Genomic DNA, 24476 nt, shown 5'->3' with positions numbered 1-24476 from the left:
CTGAGATAATAATGTGGGAGCACCAGGAGCATGATGGAAATGCACCAAATAGGAAGCCACCACCATTTAAAGAGAAGATGAAGTTGTGGTAGAGGTGAAATAACATTTGTAAACAATCTCATTCTTTCTATTTCTGTTTAGAAGTTATCATAGAAGCAATGTCACATCAAAAGGCTGGCTCTTGAAATGCCCCATATTTTAAAACTTTGGACCAAATTTGATTCCACATTAGTGTAATCCTACTATACATGGAAATGTGTTGTTTTTTTTTCTTTTTTTTCCACTCTGATTTTCAGCTCGATGTAGTAAATTTGCAATGTAATACGCATACATATCAACCTTTCCTATGATGTAATAACTTCTTGACAGATTCTTTGAATATGCAATTGCATGAACTGTACTCCACTTTATCTTTAGGGCGTGTCAGAGGAGGGGCAAGGCCTTTCTTCAAGCTCCTTTTTAATTGATAATGCGATCAGCGTGGTTTACAAGTTTTGGCTGGAAAAATCTCATGAGCTGTCTCAAGAATATGAAACAGACAGCTGGCATACTTTAGGGCAACCCTCACATATTATAACATCTGGAAAAACTGTCTGGTTATAGGATACCAGCATATTCATGTAATACAGATACATGTGTTGATAGCAAGAGTAAGGATAATTCCTGTAACAAACCTGTACTTAAGCTACATTGACTCTAGTGAGATAAACTCCTGTGTTTAATTTTGTGAAATATATCAATTTAGGTATGATACCATCAGGTATAGATAAAACAACATACAGTAAAAAAAAATGATAAAAATTGTAACGCTTAGTTATATCAAGTATGAAAAAATTCAAGGTTGTTCAGCCAGCCTACCTGTTAGGGAGGTCCCCGCCTCCCAGTAGACACAGCGTACCAGGTGACTGAGCTCCGTCCAGCACTCCCCCAGCTGCTGTCGAGAATGCTCCTGCTCAGCTGCTATCTCCCTCCTCTCCCTACACGGCTCGCACTGGCACGGCCCGTCTCCGCTCCCTCCTCCAACCCCTCCTCCTCCCTTGCCTCCACTGGTACTGGTTACCACGGATGAGGAGTCTCCTCCCATCCCCCCAGGGGACGAGCTGAATGCTCCGTCCAGGTTCTGGAGACCGGTGATGAGGGCTGGCGCTGAAGGTAGAAACAACTCCTGAGAACATAAAATATTATGAATAATACAATTGGGACTATTAATAAGCCAATTCATACATGTAGTTGCAGTCTGAGCATGAGCAGATAAAGTTCATTGCGAACCAAGTTGTGAAATACACGGAGACAAAATACTGGATACGTGCTCATGAAAGTTATGTAATCAATATTCATTTATGCACAAGCAGTGCACTCCATGATACACAGGTGGAAGTATTCTTTGAAAAGGGGAAACAAAGGCTAATTATGTAGCACCTCCATCACTGTAAGAGTGATCATTTCAAAATGTACAAAGTGGGACCTCTTCATGTTTTGAAGATATGTAGATATTCAGGGTCATTTGGGACATGTGCTAACCATGAACTGGTCTATTAAAACAGAGACCATTGTGCTGAAAGAATATAAAATAACTAAGATCACAAAGTCCAAAACACATCATAAAGACTAAAGAATATGAGATTGTTGTAATTAAGAAGTACCATTCAGATGAATAACATGAAAGTATACAAGACCATTTTAATCAGAAAGTAAAACCTAGTTCCATTTCTGAACATGTATGTTCTCCACACTTGACTCAAGTACATTGAAAACAGACAGTTTTTATCAAACACATTTTTTCCACATTGAGCCCAACAAGCAATAGGATAGAAACTGAATAAGAAAAATGCTAATGTACAGCAGCCTCCTTTTTTTTTAATTCAACTTCCTTTATACTCCACAGGAAATATATCTGGCACAAATTTCCAGAATGTAGGTTTTTGCATTTTTTCTATAATGGACTAGCCTTTGCCAAGCTCTCAGGTCATAAACACTAATTTTTAAAAATTGTGTAGAAGATGTGATCAAATAATTTACACACTTCATGTACAAGCATTCCCTTGTTCTACAGTACATGTGACATATAATACATATTCATAGGCTAATGTCACTGCCATTTTTTGCCTCTGAAGGTTGTTACATTTAAGAAAATACCACAAGATATTGGTTATACTGGCACTTCCAATTATCAACCACTGTCAATTACAAATTCATTTCCCTCACCTGACAAATGTCACAATACATGGAGCATGGAGATAGTTCCTTGAAAAGTACTCAATTTTGGGCAAGATACATGTACATGTACATGTACATCGAGTTTGCTGTCTACTATTCTGAATTCATGTTGATAAACACAGGAGGTGGTGCCAACATAAATCTAGAGCTGTTAAAGGTACTATGTCCCTTTTGCAGCCAACCTCAAATTCTGTAGAACTTTGCAGGAACTATGAATATGTCATGTATGTCCTATCTGTGAAATTTAAACGTTAGCAGTGTCCTCATATTCAAATTATGCAAGGAAACCCGATTACTTGCTAGACTTCACTGTCAGACACTATTGAGTGACTGACTGGCTTTTTTTCTTCTTTGGTAGTAACGTACATGAAAAGAGTTGTAAAGGGTACATGAGCATTTGTCTACATCAATAACCCACTTCTTGTGATGGCCAAAATTAAACTGATAGAATCTTTGTGCAGCATAAAACGTATGACCATTCGGTACAATTATCTGAAAATCAAGACTATTACTTTTGGGCTCTATAGCCCTAAAGTCGATTTGACAACTAATAGTCGTTATTTTCCCACTTGAAGAAATTTTCAAGCCCCACCCTTTTGGGGGAAGTTCTAAATTAGTATTATCTTTCAAATGCAGTTGGAATTTAACTTTTTCTTTTGTTTGGCCTGCAAATGGGACATAGTACCTTTAAAGCACTCTTGCAAACATTCACACTAGTGTAAAAAATGATTTTCTGTCCACAGATGCTACTTTTGGATTCGGGGTGATAAAAAGGTTTTTTCTCAGAGTGATATTTATGTGGGTTTTTTTAATTACCAGGGCTCTTTTTTCAGTTTATAAGAGCTATTTGGGGGCTTTCCAGAGCTAATTCGCTCACTGCTCTTTTTTTCACTGGATCGCACAGACCCATGACTTCTAAAGATCTAATCCTGGGTTTTCTTTCTCTTTAATAAGACAGCAAGTATATACCGCACATGATATTGTGCAGAGAATTTTAATACAGCAAGTACAAATCTTCTTGCTTTACCTGAAATGCGTATTGCATTGGTACAATCAATGTTGCAAACATTTGGTGAAAAGACTCACAGTACCAAACAGCAAGATTACTGTGTGCTTATAATGCTAGATATTTAGGTCTTCTTTAAAAGAGTATTTATGAGTGGGAATCGGCCTCCTGTGGGCACTTGAGTTGACTCATCAACAAGAACGTTAAAGCTTTAACCCTCCCAATCAGAGAGAAAGAAGAAAAAAGAAAAAGGAAACCTGACGCTGTGACTCCCTGATTACTAACTATAAATAGTGTCAAAGTAACTTCCTGAATGTCAATGAAATGAGAACACAAAAGCCGAGACAATTCTTTCAGGTTCAGGAGGGTTTCTCTACAAATGCTTCATCGGTGGGTAGTAATAGAGGATCGCAGTATATGCTTGGGGGAAATGGATGTATTTGTCACACAATATGAGCCATCTCATAACTTCAGGTCAACTTTGAAAAGTAGCTGCATCTAATTAAGTTCAACTACATGAACAAACCAATGACCAGTCAAGCATGTTGTAAATGCCATTACAAAAGAATATGTTTACTATCAAATCAAAGTTTATTTTTACTGGTGGCCTGACCAGTGCAGTTTACTGAGCCCATTTCTTGTAATGACTCAAAAGGAGTAGTCTTTCTATTCTGGACATATTTCACTATTGAGAGGTATTCTCCAAATTCAATGTCTAATTAAATCAATCTGCTTTACGTCACGACCAAATTGTTTGAATTTAGATGTACGTTTAAAGGTAAAGACCAGTATTGGAAACGCCCCAATTTCAAAAAATGAAATGGAAGCTCTCATTACCAATCATGTGAAAGGATATGTTTTGACTAATACATGATGATAAAAAATTTGCCGGGAAACCGCCTACTAATTCATATATTTGGTAAATGTGTTTCTCTCATGGTCTGCGAGAGATATAGGGTAGTCCCATATACATCTTTCTGTGTATAGTGCTTGTAACTTTACGAAGAATGGGCCAAATTTCTTATCATTTTAATGATTCCAGAACCTTGCAGATGCTAGATGCTAGATGATCAACCTTTTCTGATCGATTCCACAACGTTTCTTTCACAATGCAGTCGCATGACCATAACTGGTCTTTACCTTTAACATACGGCAGTCATTTAAAAATGCATATTGGTCTAGCAAGAAAAATATCTAAATAGATCACAATAACAAAAGAGCATTTTAATAATGGTTGTAAAGAAACATACATGTAGGCCTACCTCCTATTTCAAGATTTTACCTGCACTCTTGTTCTAAGATTTATACTAAATCTAGACCAATACCTCCCTCTACGGGCAGCTAGAAAGATTTACTCTTCAGATTAACTCCTGTAGTGCAATGTTTTCTCTCTTCAAAATCAAATTGGCCCAAATCCTACTAAAATGTAAAACCCAGCCCCAAAGCTCTTTCTTATCAAAAGTCAAAACTTTAAAAAGTAACTGAAACCAACTTGCCCATAACAGGGTATTTTAACAAGATTATGTTGCTCTTAGTAAGACGGCAAGTACAATCTTGGTGAGGGTGGAGCCCTCCTCTGACTTACCCCAATGGCTGATGGACCAAAGTTTTTGGTGGAATGAGCCTCTTCCTCCTCTACAGTACGACGGCAGTCGGGACACAACCAAAGGGGCATCTTTACATGAAGACAAATAAGAAGATAAAAAAGGCATAAAATTGCAAGTAATCGTTATGGCAGAGCTTGACACTATAAACAGGCACCCCAGGACACATGTGCGCCCCAAATCAAAGTCCAGGCCCCCAAATTTCTTAATTTCTACAAAGGGCCCACTACATACAGGCCAAACAAATTTAAGTCCAGACCCTAAACAAAAATGTTATTGTGGAGCCCTGATTATGGGGACGAGTTTATTGGGGAAGGGGCATGTTCTGAGGAAATGGGGAGGGGGAACTGTACAATCCTTTTAATTTATGCAAATTCTATCTCATTCAGGCTGAACATTCTAAAGATATGTTGCATCAATTTGATTGTTTGTCACATTATCACAATGTTCTGTTTACCTCTCTGCATCAAGTAGTAAAAAATGTACATGTACACACTCCTTATCTCTCACAGAGTACACTACCTCCTCTATACATATTCATGCCAATTATTAAATTGAATGCACAACAGGCAAGCTCTAGCCAACTCACAAGGAGAGTTCACACATAAGTCATGGGAAAATTAATGTACACTGCCAAAATGATGAAGATGTACTTTGCATGGCAAATGCAATATGACTCACAATATGCATGCATATTGCATAATCAAGGTTCTACAGGTACCATGCTTTTTCCTGGTTTTGTATGTATTCATGAGATATCCTCCCCTTTTCTCTTATTTTTGTAGGGAGGGGCAGCTTCAATTTCACTGCAATCTCATTCTCACACATTCTCTTGTCACAACTGATATGTAATGCTAACCCAAATATTTATTTTTCTCAATGTCTTACCATACCATTTTATACATGTGTATAATAGTCAACAACTAAATTATTCATACTCTTACTAAGTTTTGTAATTTTCCAAGTATGTGAAAAAATAAATATTCCTGATTTATGTTTCTTGAGAATGTGACATTTTAAAGCTTACATGTAGCAGTATTCAACAACAGCCCTAATTCAACAAGTCCACTTGTCATTCTTGAGTTACGGGAGGGGGGGGGGGAATCAAAATTACAAGGGTATGAATAATTTGGTTAAATGTACATATGTGAGCTGTTCCACTTTTTACCTCCCCCCTCCCTCCCTCCATCTTCTTGGTAAACAAATACAAGGAAATGTACAGAAACTGAAGGATCACACCTTCCTAAATGACATTTCCTTGATTGTGTGTTATTACCTTGAACATTTTCATGGATGTACAAACAAACTGGGTATGACTTCCTCAAAACCAAATTACAAGAAAATTATGGTACCTTTCATATTTTCAGAGTGCATCATGAATGCACTTTGCTAAATATTTTTAGCAGATAGTTAACATATTAAAATCAGCAAAATCTTTAATATGCATGAATGCTACCAAACGGTTCAAATGCGTCCCAAAAGGCATCTGGTCAAAACTTGTCAGTAAGTTTGAAATTTCCCCGACCATTCCACTCTCCATCCCTCACAGCTTCCTACCTGTGTAATGGGTAACTGCCTGTTGTTTTCCTTCTCACTTCCTCCGACCCCAGGGGGGATGCGATTAGCTGGAGGGTCTGGCCTCTCACGGCGACATAGCAGGCAATGCTCTCTGTCCAGGTAGGGGTTGTGACTGCGAGGCATCTGGCTCATCGGCTGCAAGACAAAAGTGAAAAGAAATTTTTATTGTAATGATAATTGTTTTAACATCAGACAAAGTTGTTTTTTTAAAATCATAAATCAAGCAATCAGCACCCGCTATCAATCATGGTAGTGCTGCATGAAATGTAGAAAATAAAAAATAACTTTGGAAAAAAACATTGCTCATCAATCATACATGTAATAGTTTATTCCTTCCTTGCCTAGATGCTACAACTTGTAAAGTCATGCAAAGCTGTTTACAATGTGAATTGTTTACAACACAAAGAAAATAGTCTCTCTGAATTGATCTACAAATGTACTACATGTATGTAGCCTTATTAAATGCTGCTCACATTTAACAAAATTAACCATCATGAATGTTGGTGTCAATTTCACAGCCCTCCTCCAAATCTCCAATCCATATTAATGCCCAATATTAGCCATGCATAAACACTAATGACGAAGTTAGTGCACAATTTCTTCCCCTTGTAAACAATGATTGTATTATTTACACACATGAATTTCATGATGCACCTTGATTCCCCCCCCCCCCCCCCCCCCCAAAAAAAAAAAAAAAAAAAACATCTGGCAGTTGAAAGTAGACTACGGTTCATTTAATAAGATGAAAACATTGGCACTTGGCGTAATGTTTGATTCATCCTCTCTCCTTCATTGGCAAAATTCCTGCCAAACAGGAAGCCGTCTGGGACAACAAATTAAAGGGATACCAGCAAGGCCAATCTCTCTTTCTGTCTGTCCTCTTTTTGTTTTCTCCTGCAAATTGGCAAGTTTTTTTCCAAGATTTCTTGAAATTTAAAACAAATATCAGCTACAATTGTTTTCACATTTCCTACATGTAAAGCACTGTTTCTAGAACTTTTGAGTTTCCTACAATTCTTAAATTTGACAATGTACTGTACACATACTGCTTTATTGCATGGCTGCTACCATTTCAAAACTGCTTACAAGTAATTCTTTCTATGAAAATTTTCATTACAGGCTTATGCATATAATGGAAAGTAAAAGATGGGCATTCCTGAATACAAACTCATTTTACTGAGGACAAATTAAATTCAACTCGTTCATGTACATAGTTTTAAAAAATGCTCAAAAATGTTTTTAACAAATATATTTACATGTCAAATCTGTGGTCAAGACTGCAAAGTTGTGGATTAATGTTGCCCCTCATCGCCCCAATCCTAACCTACAAACATGTATACGTTCATGTACTGTATACGTAATCTCATCCGTAAGCAAATAATGTCAGCCTCCTATACTTTGTATCCTTAGTTTCCCTGTACCCTTTTCCTATACCCTTCTTCTGCCCCCAACCTCAACTATGACTGACAGCTCTTTTTTCCCCATGTTGCATTTCTAAAATTCCTTAGGAGAAACGTACAGGAATGAGTAAATCTCCATGTGCTGTGGTGGTTCAGTGTACTTGTTCACACCATATTGCACCTGGGCCATGTTTCATAAAACTTGTTATCAATGACAAGTTACAATGACAGTTTACTGAAATGGTGGCATTTGATTGGCTGAGAGCAAAGATGTTACAGAAATTTAGCATTTGTTATTGATTCAACAAGTTTTATGAAACAGGGCCTGCGTTTCTATAGGTGTAAATATAAGTTATCAGTTTGTGTTTTGTTTTGTTTTTATCTTTTCCCTTCCTCTAAGTCTAATAGAATATTGAACAATGAAATGTAACACATACATGTAATTCATGTCCCAGGCCCAGGATGTAAACCCCAGCATGCATCAGACAAGCAAAAAACCCACGGGCCTATGCCTGAGCCACCATGTGCCTGTACAGTTTTTACATGTACATGTACATTATGCTACGGTCACAAAGGTTTGTACGAACGATAATTTCGTGCAAATCTCCGTTTTACCATTGTCTTCCCGAACTTCCATTGTCTGAAAATCATTTGTAAGGCGTTCGTAGCAGTTCGTAATGGCATTTGTGACCGAGGCTTAACATAGACACCTGTCTGTCCGTGATCTGCACAAACCTTTGAGGGTGGCTGTGCAGGGAGCAATCAGCAAATTGATTGGGGGGGGGGGGCACGAGAATATCTACATCTACAGTACATATAGGTCAGAATAATTCATGAGAATCCTTAAACTTAACGTGGGGCCATACTAATGAGGAATAATGCAATTCCTTCCATGTACACCTGTACATGTACTCTTAAAGATATTTTCCCCTTTGCGTTGGTAATAATGCAATCTTTTGCATTTGGGGAAATCCCAGTTTAAACAAATGATACAATGGTGATGTCATGAATTCAGAGCTACGACACAATGGGGGTACATACATGTACATGTACACTGTCACTTTGTATGTACTGTACATAAATATGAATGTTTATTGCCTACATAAGCAAATACACATGTACACTGCAATATGTGAATCTGATTTTATTTCTTATTAAAACAAAAATTATCTAGCATCGCTTTTCTAAAAAATGTAGTAAAATATACGATCAGTATAGAGGGGTAGACAGATATAAAGCAAAATGGGAGGGGCTACAGGAAGATATATGGCAGTGCTACCCTCAAGATGACGAGATGGAGCTGTATAAACTGATGCCGTCCAGCTCAGAATTGCGTCTTATTTCTACAGTCAACTGACCTTAGCCTTCTGCAACAAATTATACTTCACTTTTACCCTTCATTTCAAAGGTCGGTCTCCAATCAATATTTCATCATCCATCTCCGTGTCGATGGAACTACAGTACAGAGTACATGTAGGAACAGGAGGATGGTAATAATATACATGTAGTAAGGAAACAGTATAACCATGTGTAGGTCTAACTGATTCAAACCTGTGTAGATTGAATACATACAATGTAATATCCATGAACTTGCTAACTTCCATTTATCATCAATTGCAAAAAAAGTAAATCGCTTTGAAATACTAATACAGTACAGCCATTTCTCTTTTTCTTCCTCTTCTCTTTCTTAAGCACTTTGTATGGAGAAGAGGCTCTACAGAATTATGCATTTTCATATTCGTTTGGAATTCTGATATCTTATACAATATCCATTGAAATCACATATGAAAAGGGCCGTGTCACATAAAGCAAAAGATGTATCTAAAGACAGAAAGAGACAGAAAGAGAGAGAGGGTGAGGGAGGGAGGGAGGGAGGGAGGGAGATCCAAAGAAAACAAAAATGGAAAATTGTAGTGGCAGGCAACAAGGTACCTCTGACATTTGCACAATACAGCACACGCTTTAATCAGGCATTTACCTGTAATATTACGATGACATTCCATCTGGAACTCAGAAGCCTAATTCAAAATACAGATCTTCAAATGTATTCGAAGGCATATTATTTTGTGTAATCTTTTTTTATCTTGTTTTATTGGTCAGAAAACACAATGATTTACAAAATATGCGTTACATTGTTTTGCAGAAAAATAATGAATAATCATTCGAAGGCATTATAGTTCAAGGAGCATACATCACTAACGCAAAGTAGACGTAGTGCATGTAATGTAAGTGACCTTGAAAAATGCACTTTTAGTATTGCTCTTCCAATGACTATAACAAAGGCCTAAGAATAGATTAGTGCTGTAAGTCCGACGCTATGTTCGTGTTCGGTTCGGTTCGGCAGAGTTCGGTAATATAATAGCAAGCAGCATTATAGCCACTGCTTTAAACGTAATTATTTGTGAAGAAAAATACTACTTACATTCGTATTTCCGTCTTGAATCGTGTTTTATTTTCAATTTCAAATGAATCATGTTTTCAATTTGTCAATAAATGATATTTTTTAAAGATTTTCCAAGACAGTTGTTGTCTAATGTTAGAGTCATGAAAGCTGCCATCTTGAATAAAAATTCAGGCTCGTCAATAACTGTTTTGTATAAGTTTTGATTTTTAATAGGAAAAATATAAAATCCCTATTTTTCCTGAATAAATAAATAAATACCATACTATAATATATATATATTTCATTATTTATATTGTAAAATTTGTCCGATATTGTTACAATTAAAATATTAATTTTTTGTTGAAGGGGTTTGAGCTGAACATATTTTGATCACGCACATGTATTCTTGTTAAATGGCTTACGATCGCGACGTAGCATGGTCAGGATTTGGGATTTAAATGGCGCCAGTGAAGTCGCGCCCACCCCTGGATAGGCATAAATCACAAAGGCGGAAAATGGGAAAAAAGTAAATATAAAATGAGCAATCATGACATGAAAATTAGGTACAAAATGGCAAGTTTATTAGCTTGCAAAAACTTTTATATTTTTCTGCCGAACATCCGAACCAGGCCTTTGCGTTCGGTTTGGTTCGGTTCGGTTCGGAAGTGCCATGTTCGGCGAACTTCCGTTCGGTTCGGCGGTTCGGCTACAGCACTAAAATAGATTCTTCACATCTCAGGAAGACAAAAATAAAGTAGAAAGAAGAAAGAGAGAGAGACAGGGAGACAGAGAAAGGGAAAGGGACAGAGAAAGAGACAGCGACAGACAAACATACATGTACATGTACTTGTAGATGAGCTGAGGGGCAAGGGATAGATGGGCGCTCTACATGTCTACATACACATGCTTAGTTTATTTAATAATTTCATTTGGTGTGGGACTGTGGGTGAGGCATTCTGCATTAGCAACGTTACATGTAGCATTTTTTTTTTTTTAATGTGTCAAGGGGGTGGGTCTCTCGTCCACAGATACAACAAAAAGCAACAAACCTACTCCGGAGTAGTTGGATCATATCAAATCATTGAATTATCAAATTCAAGTCTGCACCATGAGACTACTGTACAACTACAAGGATTGATGGGGTGGGTCTATGACACGTACATGTACAGTACTGTACATGTTATGTTACTCTACTCCGCAATGGAAAAGAAAGTGATTTATTATTTCATACAGGGCAATGGGAAAGGGCTTTAAATGAAATGGAAATGAGAGCTGCATGTACATGTACAAGAACATATACACATAGTTTCAGTTCTCGGTAGTATCCCTGATCCGACTGAAAAGTGAGGTCAAATTCCTGGCCCTATGACAAGTGTGGGAATTACCAATGCAGAGGATTTCCATTGCAGGGTATACCATTACCGTATTTGCCGGCGTAAAGGCCTCAGTATTTTCGGGTGAGAAAAAATCAAAAAGTCGGGGTGCGGCGTATACGCAACAACAACAAAATTCAGCGGTCAAAACATCACGTCCATTATTTGTAGGCAACTTCATACAACAAAATATATTAACAAAATTGACTTGAAAACACATCGGACAAGATCTTTTCTGAACCACGTCAGCAGCAAATTTGAAGAAGTTATCTTTTTAATCGTTGTGCAACCAAAGAAATAAGAAGAAAACTGACCAGAAACTCGTACTTGTAAAGTTGTAAAAATGTCCTTAAGAACACCGATGATTGCGCGCTGTGCATCTCCGAAGGTGCGTTGGATTTGTTAGCAACTCCAGCCCCGTAGCTCCCCACCACAGAGTGTGTGAGTAAGGTATGATTTTGGTACCTTACTCACACACTCTGTGGTGGGGAGCTACGGGGCTGGAGTTGCTAACAAATCCAACGCACCTTCGGAGATGCACAGAGCGCAATCATCGGTGTTGTTAACTTTTCAGTAAGATAATTCTGAATTATAATTGAGACTATCTAATTAATTAAAGCGACAAACTAACCTCGGTAGATCTCTAATAACAATACAAAAGCTTGTTTATTTTCTCCATTTGACGGTACGATAGGGGTAAGACCGGATAACATTATAAAAAAAAAAAACATCCTTCCACCATGCTTCCACCCTGCGATAGGTTGGCCATTCTGGTTTCTGTATGCATGCGAAGCGCCCTCTAGTGTCCCATGAATGTGCTAATCTGCCTAAAAATCGATGAAGATTTGCTAAATTACGATCATTTCTTAGGTAAACTTCCTGTAAATTTATAAAATGATTGATAATTTTGGTATTAGTTTGTAGGAGAAATAGAGTTCTACGGGAAAATTACAATTATTTTCTTTGGTCCGTTTTTTTTTTTTCCTTTTTTTTTTTTTTTTCTCTACGAAATGTCAAAGTTGGGGGTGCGGCCTATGCGGGGGTGCGGCCTTTACGCCGGCAAATACGGGTATATACAATTGGCAGTTTCTAAGAGCATCTTATCACACATTGTAACTGGCTTTCACCAGACTTGGTGGGACATTGAATTCATGTGTGTACATATCATGCACACACAGTAGCAAAATTTGATGCCTACTTGGGAATTACTTTGAACTTGCAGCAAGTTTCTGCTAAATTGGAGAGCTTTAAGTCCTAGAGCTAATTGAATGCTTTCCCCAGCTTGTGGTTAGCTCTGAGTACTAGGGGTCCTGTGCCAACCCTCGTCATGGTTCGTTGATCGTTCCTTATAACTTTTGAGGTTCCGCAAACATTTAGTAAGACGGTACCCTGTGAACATAGCTTATATTGCTTTGAAGCTGAACAGTGAAAAAAACACACGGGGGCTCAGGGCGAATTTGCCCCCGAAATGCCCAAAAGAGCCCCCGAAAATCAGAAAAGAGCCCCCCGTAAATTTGCATAGAGTTCAATGCAAAACAAATTTTATTTTTATGCAGGGAAGCTTGAAAAGTAGCCTCCGATTTTTTTTTTCCCTGAAGCTGAAAGAATGAGCAACTCAATAACTCTGGAAGCAGTCATGTACATGTAGTTGGTAGCACCAAAATTAATCTGTCGTGAAACCTACATGGTTGGCAAATGGTACAGTATAACAACAATGCTGTCATAAATTGTCCTCAATACATATATTATAAACATTGATCTACTTGTAAATGTAAATATACGTCCATGATTGTAAGCATGGACCAGGGATATGTGAGTTTATATCCCTGCATGGACCCTACAAAACATGATGAATGAAGGCTATTTGGAAAGGTATTGTGTCCATCTGTTCTATTTCTACGTAAATGAACCCACACACTTCCTCTTGGCATTTCACAGATGTCTGACCGTTCCCTCTAATGAAGGTCAACACACTTGACGACCTGATGTGATGGAAACAAAATGACCATCTGGTATGCCTGAAGAAGCGATTCACACAAATTGGTAATTCACACTACAGACAAGCATCTTGCTATTCTTCCGATGGGTAAATGCAAGGTGCCTATATTTCAGACTCCATTTGGGGTCCCACAATGTGAAAAATATGCACATATTGGCAGGCCACATTCATGAGAGCATACATGTATTGCATAGACGTACCTGCGTACTGCATTTTTGCAGTGTAATTTAGAGTCATATGTATTTCATAAACTAGGACAAACTCAATATCTAAACTAGCACTGATGATCTACAATGCAAACAACAACAAAAAAGTGCTAGGGGTCTGTTCGCTGTTGGAGACTTTCAAGAGTTAAGGATACCTTCAATAAATAAAGACACTGTGAAATGTACATACTGTATGTGTACTCAACATTCCTGATCAGTCTAAATTGGAATATAAAAATTTAATATCAAGGATCCTTACTGACGTCAAAACAAATATGTTAGCACATTTCACAAGTTCTGTTTATTCTTTACAAGTACACTAAGCTTATAATTACTGCAAAACAATCAACAAACATCAGAAAATAATCCATACATCAATACAAGAAGATATATATAATGGGATCATTTTCAAGAAGCCAGTCAACCTAATATTACGCTACAAAGAAGCATTACCATGTACTCCAAAGGGAGCGTCCTAGTCAGTATATGATGCATAGTATCAAGTGCAACTGAAGATTCACATGTAGAATGATCAATTTAATTCCCGTTTCCACAAGACTCTGCCTCGTTCCTTACACACGGAGTTCTATGGGTGTTTCCTGGAGGCCTGTATGATGTATCTCGTTCCGATGGCACTGTAGATATCTATGCACTTGCAGGAAAGGTTATGGAACCATTCAATGCATGTCTCCATGTATTATACTTCCCTTACTGCTGATACAGTACAACCCTCAGCCTCTCTAGCGAGCCAGCTAGGATTCTCTTGTAAACACAAGTGCAAATAACGGTCACACATGAACTAGCCCATATGCATTGCACACATACACGCATGCAGAGACTTGCGTTGGTTGTTGCATAGTCTGTATATGCCATGTGTAATGTACATTGGAGCACTCGCGCCCCTTAGGAATGTGTGTATGGTGCATGATACAGGCTGCCACACACTGTATGCATTGTGGTGTGTGGGTAGTAGTGTCTGCGAATGCCCGGGTATAAAGCAGAGTAGGGTCGTGGGAAAATCTCGGTGCTTTGGATGAAAACATAGAGGGGAGGACTGAGGGGGGCTCAAGGAAAAAAAAATTAAAGAGTAAGGATAAATGCTGAATGCTAAATATAGGATTCTATCGGGCACATGTGGCTATAAGGAAAAAAGCAAGGAGTTTATAATAGTCCACAAGGAGATTTTAAAAAGAACATTTTGCTGATAAAAACATGGATTTTTGTTTATTAATGTGATAGTAGATACAGCATACTGCCTATGATATGGCTACGCCGTGAAAACGGAGGTAAATGTATAGGCCTAAATGCATAGCAGGTATTTGTAATGTAGGCCTAATTTTTATTCACTTTGAATTAATGAAAAAAATATTTGCGTTCATTTAATATTTTCCCTCAACTCTTAATTTCTAATTTTCCTATAAAAATACTGTACTCTAGTAATGACTACATGTACATGTATATCCCTAAGTTAAGATTGTTCCTGATGGTGGTGGTGACTAAATTATCACATCATATTTGCATGCAAGACTTTATAATAAACAAGATGATAGAATTTAGAAAATATGAGTTGGATTTAAAAGGAGAATATAATTGAATATCAGCTTATATGCTTCTGAACAGGGCTGCTAGTTAAATGGTAACATGCACTACATACATGTACACCAAACCTCCCCCCCCCCCCCCCAGAAGAAAAAATCATTCCAATACTAAATTGACATACATATATATATATATCTGTACATGTACAGTATGACATGTTTACCACAGCCTATATTGCAAATGTTATAGTCAACAAAGATGGAGGGGAAAAAATGACATGCACTTGTACATGTACACACCCACCAACCCAACAATACAAATTTGATTTTAAAAAAGGGGAAAAAAGGAAAAAAGAGGTCTTCTACTACAAGTACACATGGGCTGTGGCTAGAGAGGTGTTCAGCTCACCAGACCACAAGCTCATCATTCATGTGCAATGTTACATGGTAGAGTCGGTACTATTTGGACATGTGGGAACTGTATGGGGATGTGTCATCCTTCCAATAGCTATTGTGTTATGCACACTCACTTACACACACACACAGTATACTAGCATAGAGAGTGCAGTGTATTGGGCACAATGTGCGCTGAAACATTCATGCACGACAAGTACATTGTTGATTGTGCTACGTACACACATAATGTATCTATCTATACACAGCAATATCTGTGTGTTGAGGGAGCACATGATTTTCAGAAGTCCTGTCAAAATACAGTCAGCAACATGCACAGCTCTTCACAAAAGATGAACACATGAACATCAGAAAATGTTCTCAGAATCTGAAGTATTGTGCATGTCTGCCTATCTGCCTACAATGCACAACAAACGATAGCCCCCACAAATTACATGCCATGTATTTTAATTCACACGAACATGCAAAATGTTAGATTATTTTGGAAAAACTAATGCTTCCAAGTTCATTTGTTACAAGGCCAAACCCTAGTAAAATTAAATGGTAAGATCTTGTCTGGGTTAATAGTCCATTTTTGTAATGTACATGTATTAAAAAATGCCTTTGTGAAGCACCGATCGAAATTATTTATTCACCTGTCAGGAATATTGTAACTGATACTACATTACTAGTCAAAATTTAAATTGAAAACATTAGTTGTAAATTAGGGTAGGACAAACATGGCTTACCTTACCTTACAACACATACATGTACAGTGTATACATGTACATGCAATTTTACACTTGACTTCGCTAAACTCTCATTGTATTAGTAAAATTAGAAATATAATTTGCTCTCTAAAGCTTACCCACAAAGTTAATTGTAAAAGCTACATATACTTGTATAGAGAAATTGTAAACAAGTCTAAAGTCAAGATTTTGTTAATACTGCTTATCATACACATGAAACTATATATTTTTTTTTAATACAACACAACTTCCTGCAAAATCCCCTGGAATAAATCTGACTGTTTATGATATGATTTCATATTCCACGTAATGAATAATTTCCCTTCCTCAACTGCTCCACCAAACTTTTTCCCATTAAAAAAAAAGTAACTGCAAGCTGAAATTTTGAAAATAAAAAGTCTGAACAATTTCGATACCATCCTCTGTCCATAGCATCCTCAAAAATGTCGTTATATTTTTCACAGTACCACTGATATCAAGTTCAAGGGGGTACACATACAGTATGTACATGTACATGTGTAAGCAGTCTTTATGCACAGACATTATGTACAGTAAATTTAATGTTTCCTTGTAAAATGCATGACCTGTGGATTTTGTGTTTACCAAGGGGAATTTCCTGTAGACTAGCTTGACCATTGTACCCATTATCTAGGAGATTACTGACAAAAGAATGTACAATGTACACTCAACAAAAGAGTGTAGAATGTATAGCGTACACACAACACATGTATGCCTCCAGGTAAGATTACAATGTCCTTGTCCTGAGTGTACACGAGCATATGACAGCAAAATACTTTCTTTTTACCTTTCACTTACAGTAGTTCATAAAAGAAATACAAGATACTTGCACATGTACAGTGCATGTATCCCCTCATCTGTAAACTTTAAAGATTACACATTACAGAGTGTCTATTATGACAAGGATAACTTTTATTATGACAAGGACATTTTACTAATTTCATACATACAAACGGTACATATTTACATGTTTATTGCAGATAATAATTACAGTATCAGGTGCTTTTTGTGTGAATTTCGTACATCAAATTAAAATGACTTTGGGAACAAAATGAATTTGTTAAAATGTTATCTTCATACAATTTTTTGATTTTGGTTTTATTTTTATGATATTTCTTCTCGTGTAAATTAGCCTTTAATCAGTTTTCATCTCAACATGTTTCCTGTTTATTCGTATTTTTCTCTCATAACAGGAAAAGAAATAGTGAAACAACATACATGTACATGTACGGTATACATGTACATGTATAATCTACAATGTAATTAAATCATGAGAATTATGAGATGAATAACGTCCTGCACATTGTACTGAATGAGTCCAACTTGATGCTGGGCTTTTCACATATATGAGCTTGGTTAAATCAAAACACCTCACGTTTGGCCTTAAAGTGACTTGGTAACATTGTTGAAGGTTGACAAAAAAACTGTAACTTTTGTATGAAATGTGACTTATTATATTCCTTTTACTGTACTAACCCTGTAACATGCAACAAATCCGGGAAAAATTCTCAAACCACAAAGATATCTACACTGTATGGTGCGACAGCCTCTAAACAATATATTCTCCCAAACATTTTTGAATTTTCCCAACCGTTTTTCCATGAACAAGGTCCCTTTAAATTGTAATGAAATATTGCTGTCATGTTCAATGCCATTTTCCTTTTCTATTTTAGGCAGCACTAAGTTCTTTATATTATTACACAACACAAATGTTTTAGTGTGACTTGTTTCTCTTTGGTAAGTATCCATGACAACTGGTTTTTTTCTGTCTTGACTAGATGACGTCATAGAAGAATTCATAAAAGATGAACTCTTCTTCTCCATCTTTTTCCCCCTGGTACGACTACATGTACAACACATACATTTATGATGAAACATGTCTACATAACCGAAACACACTTATTTTACCCACAAGCAACTCTTGGCATTGGGCAACCATTACTTTCTTCATGTAAGGTAATTGAATTCTAAACATACGTTTTTTTTTCCAGATTTTTAAAAAATGAGGAGGGGATTCAATGTTATTTGATATTGTTTTCCCAAGAGTATGTGAATCCTACTTGGTCAATTAAACACTACTTTTTTTTAAAATTAAACTACTGAACTGCTATGGTTAAAACGAGACGAGGAAAAACTCATCTTTGTTTATTGTCCAGATTTCCTCAAATCATTATAATGTTCAAACAAAAATACTGAAAAATACATGTAGGAGGGGGCAACAAGAACCTAGTGAAAGAAAATTCTTGGGTCTTACATGTATGCCAGTATTTACTTTCTGTGTTTTGATGTGAAATTTACATGTACATGTAGATGTGCTGATGACGTCCCTGGATTTGCGTGTATCATCAACATGACTGATAGCAAAGTTCACCAGTTTGCCATTGTTGAATGTCAAGCAAATATACCACCTGGCTTTGGATTCATTTTAAGGGGGTCATTGTGTCTTTTGTTGAAATCAGTGGTTTTTCTTTCACTCTTTCACTTTCAGGACAGGATTTATTATAAGCCAGGGTTAAATAAATTGGTCACATACTGTTCTTCAAATTGGCAACAAAAATAGTTTTCATGTAATGCTACATTGTTCTAAAAAACTGTAATGTCTCTAAAAACAATATCCATGTGTAGGATCTTTGCCAAAAGTTTTAAAAATTGTAAATTTTAATGGAAAATAAAGATTTTGAACCTCTCAATATATACATTATGTTGCGGATTTGAGGATTTTAAAGCTCATTTCTCTTTTTTTCATCACACACCATATGGTCTTCCAAGAAAAACAGATGTTGCTTTAGAGCTCTGAATGAATCAAAAGTTATTAAGCCAAACAACAAAATATGGAATGATTGTCCTGAAAATTATTTGCAAAAGAAGTTTTGAGAAAAGGAGGTACAGTATGTGAGGGAAAACCAGTTACAAATTATACATATTTTCCACCGAGGAGCCTTGAGCAAAGACTCTTCTCATGCTGTTCTAAAAGGCTGAAAAGTGAAGTACACGTACAATGTGTAAAAATCAAGTCTTTCAGAGAAAATATGATTCCCACTATCTAGCATTCAGACATCAATATTATTGAATAAAGAGGCACAGAACATAAAAACTGTGGGAGCCTATTTCTCTTTAGCCTAGAAATGCCATGTACACTGTAGATCAACATGCCCCCTCCCCATTTCCCCCTTTTTTTCCTCTTTCTGTCTACATGTATCTCTAGGTCATTTTGACCAACTCTCAGTTTCCTTTCATTCAAAACAATTTGAATTTTGGCTCTACAAGCGTATCATCTTTCACATGAACTGCCCAGACAAGATATTATTTCCTGTTTGGCAGGGTCCAGGATCTCTTGATCCATCGGTTTCCCTTTTTGAGCTCATTATGCAACAATATTATATTGATTGAAAGCACGCAGGAACGATGACTGCCAAGAGGTAAAGTGTTATTTGTCACAATATGAATTAATTCAGTGATTTAATGTCAAATTCCTCCATCGACCCATTTTCTTCTCAAACACCTTTCTCTGGATCTCTGGGCCTTGTTTCACATAAACTAGTTATCACTCATCAGTAACAAGTTACAATACCTAAATCAGCTACTGAAACTGTGGGATTTGATTGGCTGAGAGAAAAAAATTCAGAGAAATTTAGCATTTGTTATTGATACAAAGTTTTGTGAAACAGGGCCCCGTATACATACTGTACAATGAAACTGCACTATGGAAGTGTTTGTGTTAAAGGCATCATCATAACACACAAGGTGCAACTACAAACCTATTTCCCTTTCTGTCTAGAGAGGGTAAGTTAAAGGAAACAGGGGTCATAATAAGCTTGAACTGACAAAAACTCAAGGACTTTCACATTTTCAAAACTCAAAAGTAACTCAAAAGTACTTTAGTACTTAAAAGGCCAACACACAGTGATGGGTGGAGTCAAAATAAGAATGAGAATTTACATCAAAACATAATTTCTGTAAACCTGTTATTTCATATCCACTGTGTAAAGGTACTTAAACAAGTGTTACTATCTACTGTGTAAAGATACGTAAAGTGTTACTAAAAATAAAGAAATACCAAGAAATTTACATCAAGAACATGGATCTCCATTGTATCTTTGGTTTCATCATGGAGAAGAAGAACTTGCAATTAATGATGGTTATTTTTCATTGCTCTTACCTGTGGAATGTTATCTAAGTCCAAATCTGTCAATGAACTGGGAACTGGTATGGTAGTTAGTACCTACAAATAAGAGAGAAAAAATGAGAAGAAATTAAATAAAAGGAATACTACACAATGAACATGAAATGTTAAAGACAAGTCTTACAAAAACAATGTACATAATAAGAGCTTGTTCTTATATAGCGCTTTCCTGGACCGCAGGCCCTCTCAAAGAGATTTACAGATAAATATTATTGCCCCGGTCATCGGATTTAGGCTTACAAATGTACCTGCATGCAAAGTATTGTATGCACATTCTCCACTCCCTGGGGAGCATTCCAGCCAGGCCTCATTTTTACAAGTGCACAATTGCTAATCTAAGCACATTAGCCTTTCGCATCCTACCGGGTACCCATTTACAGAACACCTTGGTGGGGAGTGCAAATGTCTTGCCAAAGGATATTAGTGCTGCGGCAGGACTTGAACCGCGGACCTTGTGATCAACAGTCCGGTGACATATCCACTCTACCACGACACTTCTACATACATGTACTGTACATGTACAATGTATGTATACATGTTTTTACTAAACAGGCACATATATATAGTTTATAAGTCCCCAAGTAACGTGATATACCGACGGTGTCAGGACAGAAAAAGGAAAAACAGAAAGGCTGAAAAGCATTGGTTGAAAACTAGGGCCGATAGTGGTTGGGACAACTATACATGTAAGTCAGTTCGAAATGCAAAGCTTGTAGAAAATATCACAGAAATTTTATCATGGAAAATAAGGATAATCAAAAGGAGCTATTCAATGTTGTCAAGTCTCTGATGAGCATGTCAAAAAAACAACCTTTGATACCTTGTAATACTGATAAACATAAGTTTGTGAATGACCTAGGTGATTATTTTTGTGATAAAGTCGTGAAAATCCACATGAATATTGAAACAAGACTAGATGCAAGGAATGAACCCAAGACTTATTCTCTACCTACCATGATGTCGATGTTTTGAGTGATTTCAAATCTCTTTCTGAGCACCAAGTTGAAAAACTTATACTTTATACAAAAAGTGTACCCTTCACAGATCATTTTATGTACATGTATGTTATTAACAAAGGAAAGAGAATGTCAGTCAGTTAATCAATCATGTCTGACAGTGAAGTCTAGAAAGCAAACAGGTTTCCTTGCATAATTTTGATACTAGGACACTGCTAACGTTTAAATTTCACAGATAGAACATATTTATAATTCCTGCTAAGTTCTACAGACTTTGATCGTTGATGTTGACTGCATCATCATAATCATAATTTATTGGTTTCAAAAATATAGTTTTATCTTTCCAGTTCTAGACCCATGGTATTTGTGTGTGCTTAGTGGGAACCGGAAGTGTCTTTGCCAAATATACCCATGGCTGGTGCTGCCCTCTATGGCAAAATAAAGCAGTTGATGTAGCAAGAATTATACTTGTACATGTACCGGTATATGCATTGTGTTGATGTAGGGGTGGTCAATATTGTATCTTGGGGGGGGGGGGGGCAAAGGAAATTTGTGAGTGTTACAAAGCAATGATGAGACATAAAATGAGACGTGAATGTGACCAAATCCTGAGTGAGTGAATTCTAACTCACTACCTACAATGTAGAACTAGAGAAACTCCAGACAGTCTATCTTTAAATATAATATTTGGTTCCCAGTCTAGGATCTAATCACCTACATGTATAATAAAAATCTGGGTACCGCTAATGTTGACAGCTTTCTTTTAAACATTTCCCTACATGTTTCAAACATCTACAAAATCCTTTCACCCTCCCTCTCTTCCCCCCCCCCCCCAACCCCTTCCATAACTTTTCTGTTGTTGTTGTTGTTGTTGTGTTTTTATAATGGGGAACAGATAGAGAGAGAAAAGATAGAAAAAGGACACAAATTATTTGATGAAAAATAAATAGGAACCATGAATTGAAGAAAGACAGGAATTTACACATTTTTATGCTTACAGGAGCCACATCAAAATAATCATGCAATAACAGCAAGTAAATTTCATTTTCTATTTCTTCACTAAATCAGCTAGCAAAATAGCATATTTTCAGAAGTCTTTCTGCACAGCCTACATGTACAAGTATCAAAATAGATACCTGTACCAGCCTACCAGGTCATCGCTTCACGAAATAGTCACAAGAACAAGTTTGGCAACATCCCATTGAAGTTTTGAAGCGTGTGTGAGTTCAATATGCAATTTCGATGGGATGTCTACAAACTTGCAGGTCTACTTGAAATGCTGCCCAGATTGCTACAAACATACATATTTTTAAGTCATTATGTCCAGCGCTACAGCAAAGAGAAACATGAGAACAGATCATTTCAGTTTTAGATAATACCTTTTTTCATTAAAAAATCTTCAAATTGTAAGTTTACACCATCACTCATTATCTCATAGAATGATACAAATTAAAAGTTTCTTTACTTAGACACATCTTCAAAATAGTCTGCATTATTGCTCTTAATTGTGATATTTTGACAAGACTTTGGAAAACGATGACATGAAACGATATCAATAAGTGTGGAACTCCACTGCAAAGCAAAAGGAGCCAAGCTCTCTTTTCATTGACATGTTCCATCTCCTTCCAATATGTCCAACTTCAAGTTCCATTGAATTGCAGTGACCAGTAGGGGCGCTGGTCCGAGAATGATGACCGTCCGCATAAACGAGGATATATCCTCAGCTCATATTCATAAACGCGGACAAATCGCGTCCTAAAAAATAAGGATCGTCTGCGAACATTTGTTTTTCTTCAGCATTCTGCAGGTGTAGGGTTACCGATCAACGCGCTGGCAATGCGAAAACAATCTACTTTTATGAGAAGTCCGTCTTCTCAAGGATTTATCGTTCATAACGTGAAAGTCTCTCTGCTGCGTAAGTGAGACAAGCGTCGACTCATGGAGCATCATCACGGAATCTTTTTTTCGCATCGCCAATACGCAGATCAGTAATAAGGATCGTGGGTGCAAATGCGGTCGCCCCTTATTTTTTAGGACACGATTTGTCCGCGCTTACGAGGATACCCTTGTTTGTGCGGACGATCCTCATTCTCGGACCAGCGCCCCTGGCCCCTGTCCCTACTGTTGACCGTTTAATAAACGGTCTTACTTTTTAGTTTTACCATACCGTTTTCATCCCTCAGTCATTCAATTTAAACTACGACTCTACTTTATCAAGGAGTGTCAAATTGAGCCTTTAGTTTTCGGCAAATCATAGAAACATCAACATTCCTAACACGGCTCAGCTCAGCTCAGTCAGTCACTCTATCATTATCACAATCACACAGACAGCGCACATTCGCTTACCTGCCCATCTGCCTTCGCATTAGCAGTCTGTGTGTTGTTAGCATTGCCGCTGCTAGCAGTAGCAGGTGCTGGACGACTATTCCCACCACCTCGTTTATTTCTCCGTCTTTTGGAGCGTTTGCTGTCAGAAGAACTCATGATTAATCCTCAATCTACTTCCGTGATATTATAGTTATACAATGAAATATTTCAAGACTCGATTTACTTCGATGAACGACGTAAATTCGTAATGTTTTTCTGTAAACATAAGAGGCGCTCCTTAGCATTTTCCTCGCCAATATGGCAGCCTACACTTACATAGTTGCGATTCATACATTTTAATTAATACATTACTGTAGAAGTCCTGAAAAAGAATATGTTAAACATGTAATTACAATTTTTATGTTACTAATATATCTATCAATAAATACCAAAAAAAAAATTGTCGAGTTATTGCATATTTGAATTACAATTTGGCGATTATATACTCATGCAAATGATGAATTACTTGGAATGTAGACTATCAATTTTATTACGCAGCTACCAAT

At 37.0% G+C, this 24476-nt stretch overlaps 1 protein-coding gene across 2 annotated transcripts in view; it reads right to left on the bottom strand.

Annotated features, from left to right (window-relative positions):
- LOC115917977 (protein FAM193A-like) overlaps positions 1–24236 on the bottom strand; it is a 38154-nt gene extending 13918 nt beyond the window's left edge. The window contains exons 1-5 of one of the 2 annotated variants that reach the window (XM_030986085.1): positions 23950–24236; positions 20624–20686; positions 6385–6540; positions 4809–4898; positions 859–1165 (exon numbers count right to left, since the gene is read on the bottom strand). In XM_030986085.1, coding sequence (XP_030841945.1) covers positions 859–1165; positions 4809–4898; positions 6385–6540; positions 20624–20686; positions 23950–24087 — 754 coding nt within the window. In that variant the 5' untranslated portion in view covers positions 24088–24236. Of the gene's footprint in view, positions 1–858; positions 1166–4808; positions 4899–6384; positions 6541–14219; positions 14468–20623; positions 20687–23949 lie in introns of those variants that run through there. The other variant, XM_030986086.1, reaches the window with a different exon arrangement.
- Between the last annotated feature and the right edge of the window lie 240 nt (positions 24237–24476).

This window comes from Strongylocentrotus purpuratus, unplaced genomic scaffold (assembly GCF_000002235.5).
Source record: "Strongylocentrotus purpuratus isolate Spur 01 unplaced genomic scaffold, Spur_5.0 spur5_scaffold_15, whole genome shotgun sequence".
Classification (NCBI taxonomy): Eukaryota; Metazoa; Echinodermata; class Echinoidea; order Camarodonta; family Strongylocentrotidae; genus Strongylocentrotus; species Strongylocentrotus purpuratus.
This window is presented reverse-complemented; position numbering and strand designations above follow the sequence as displayed.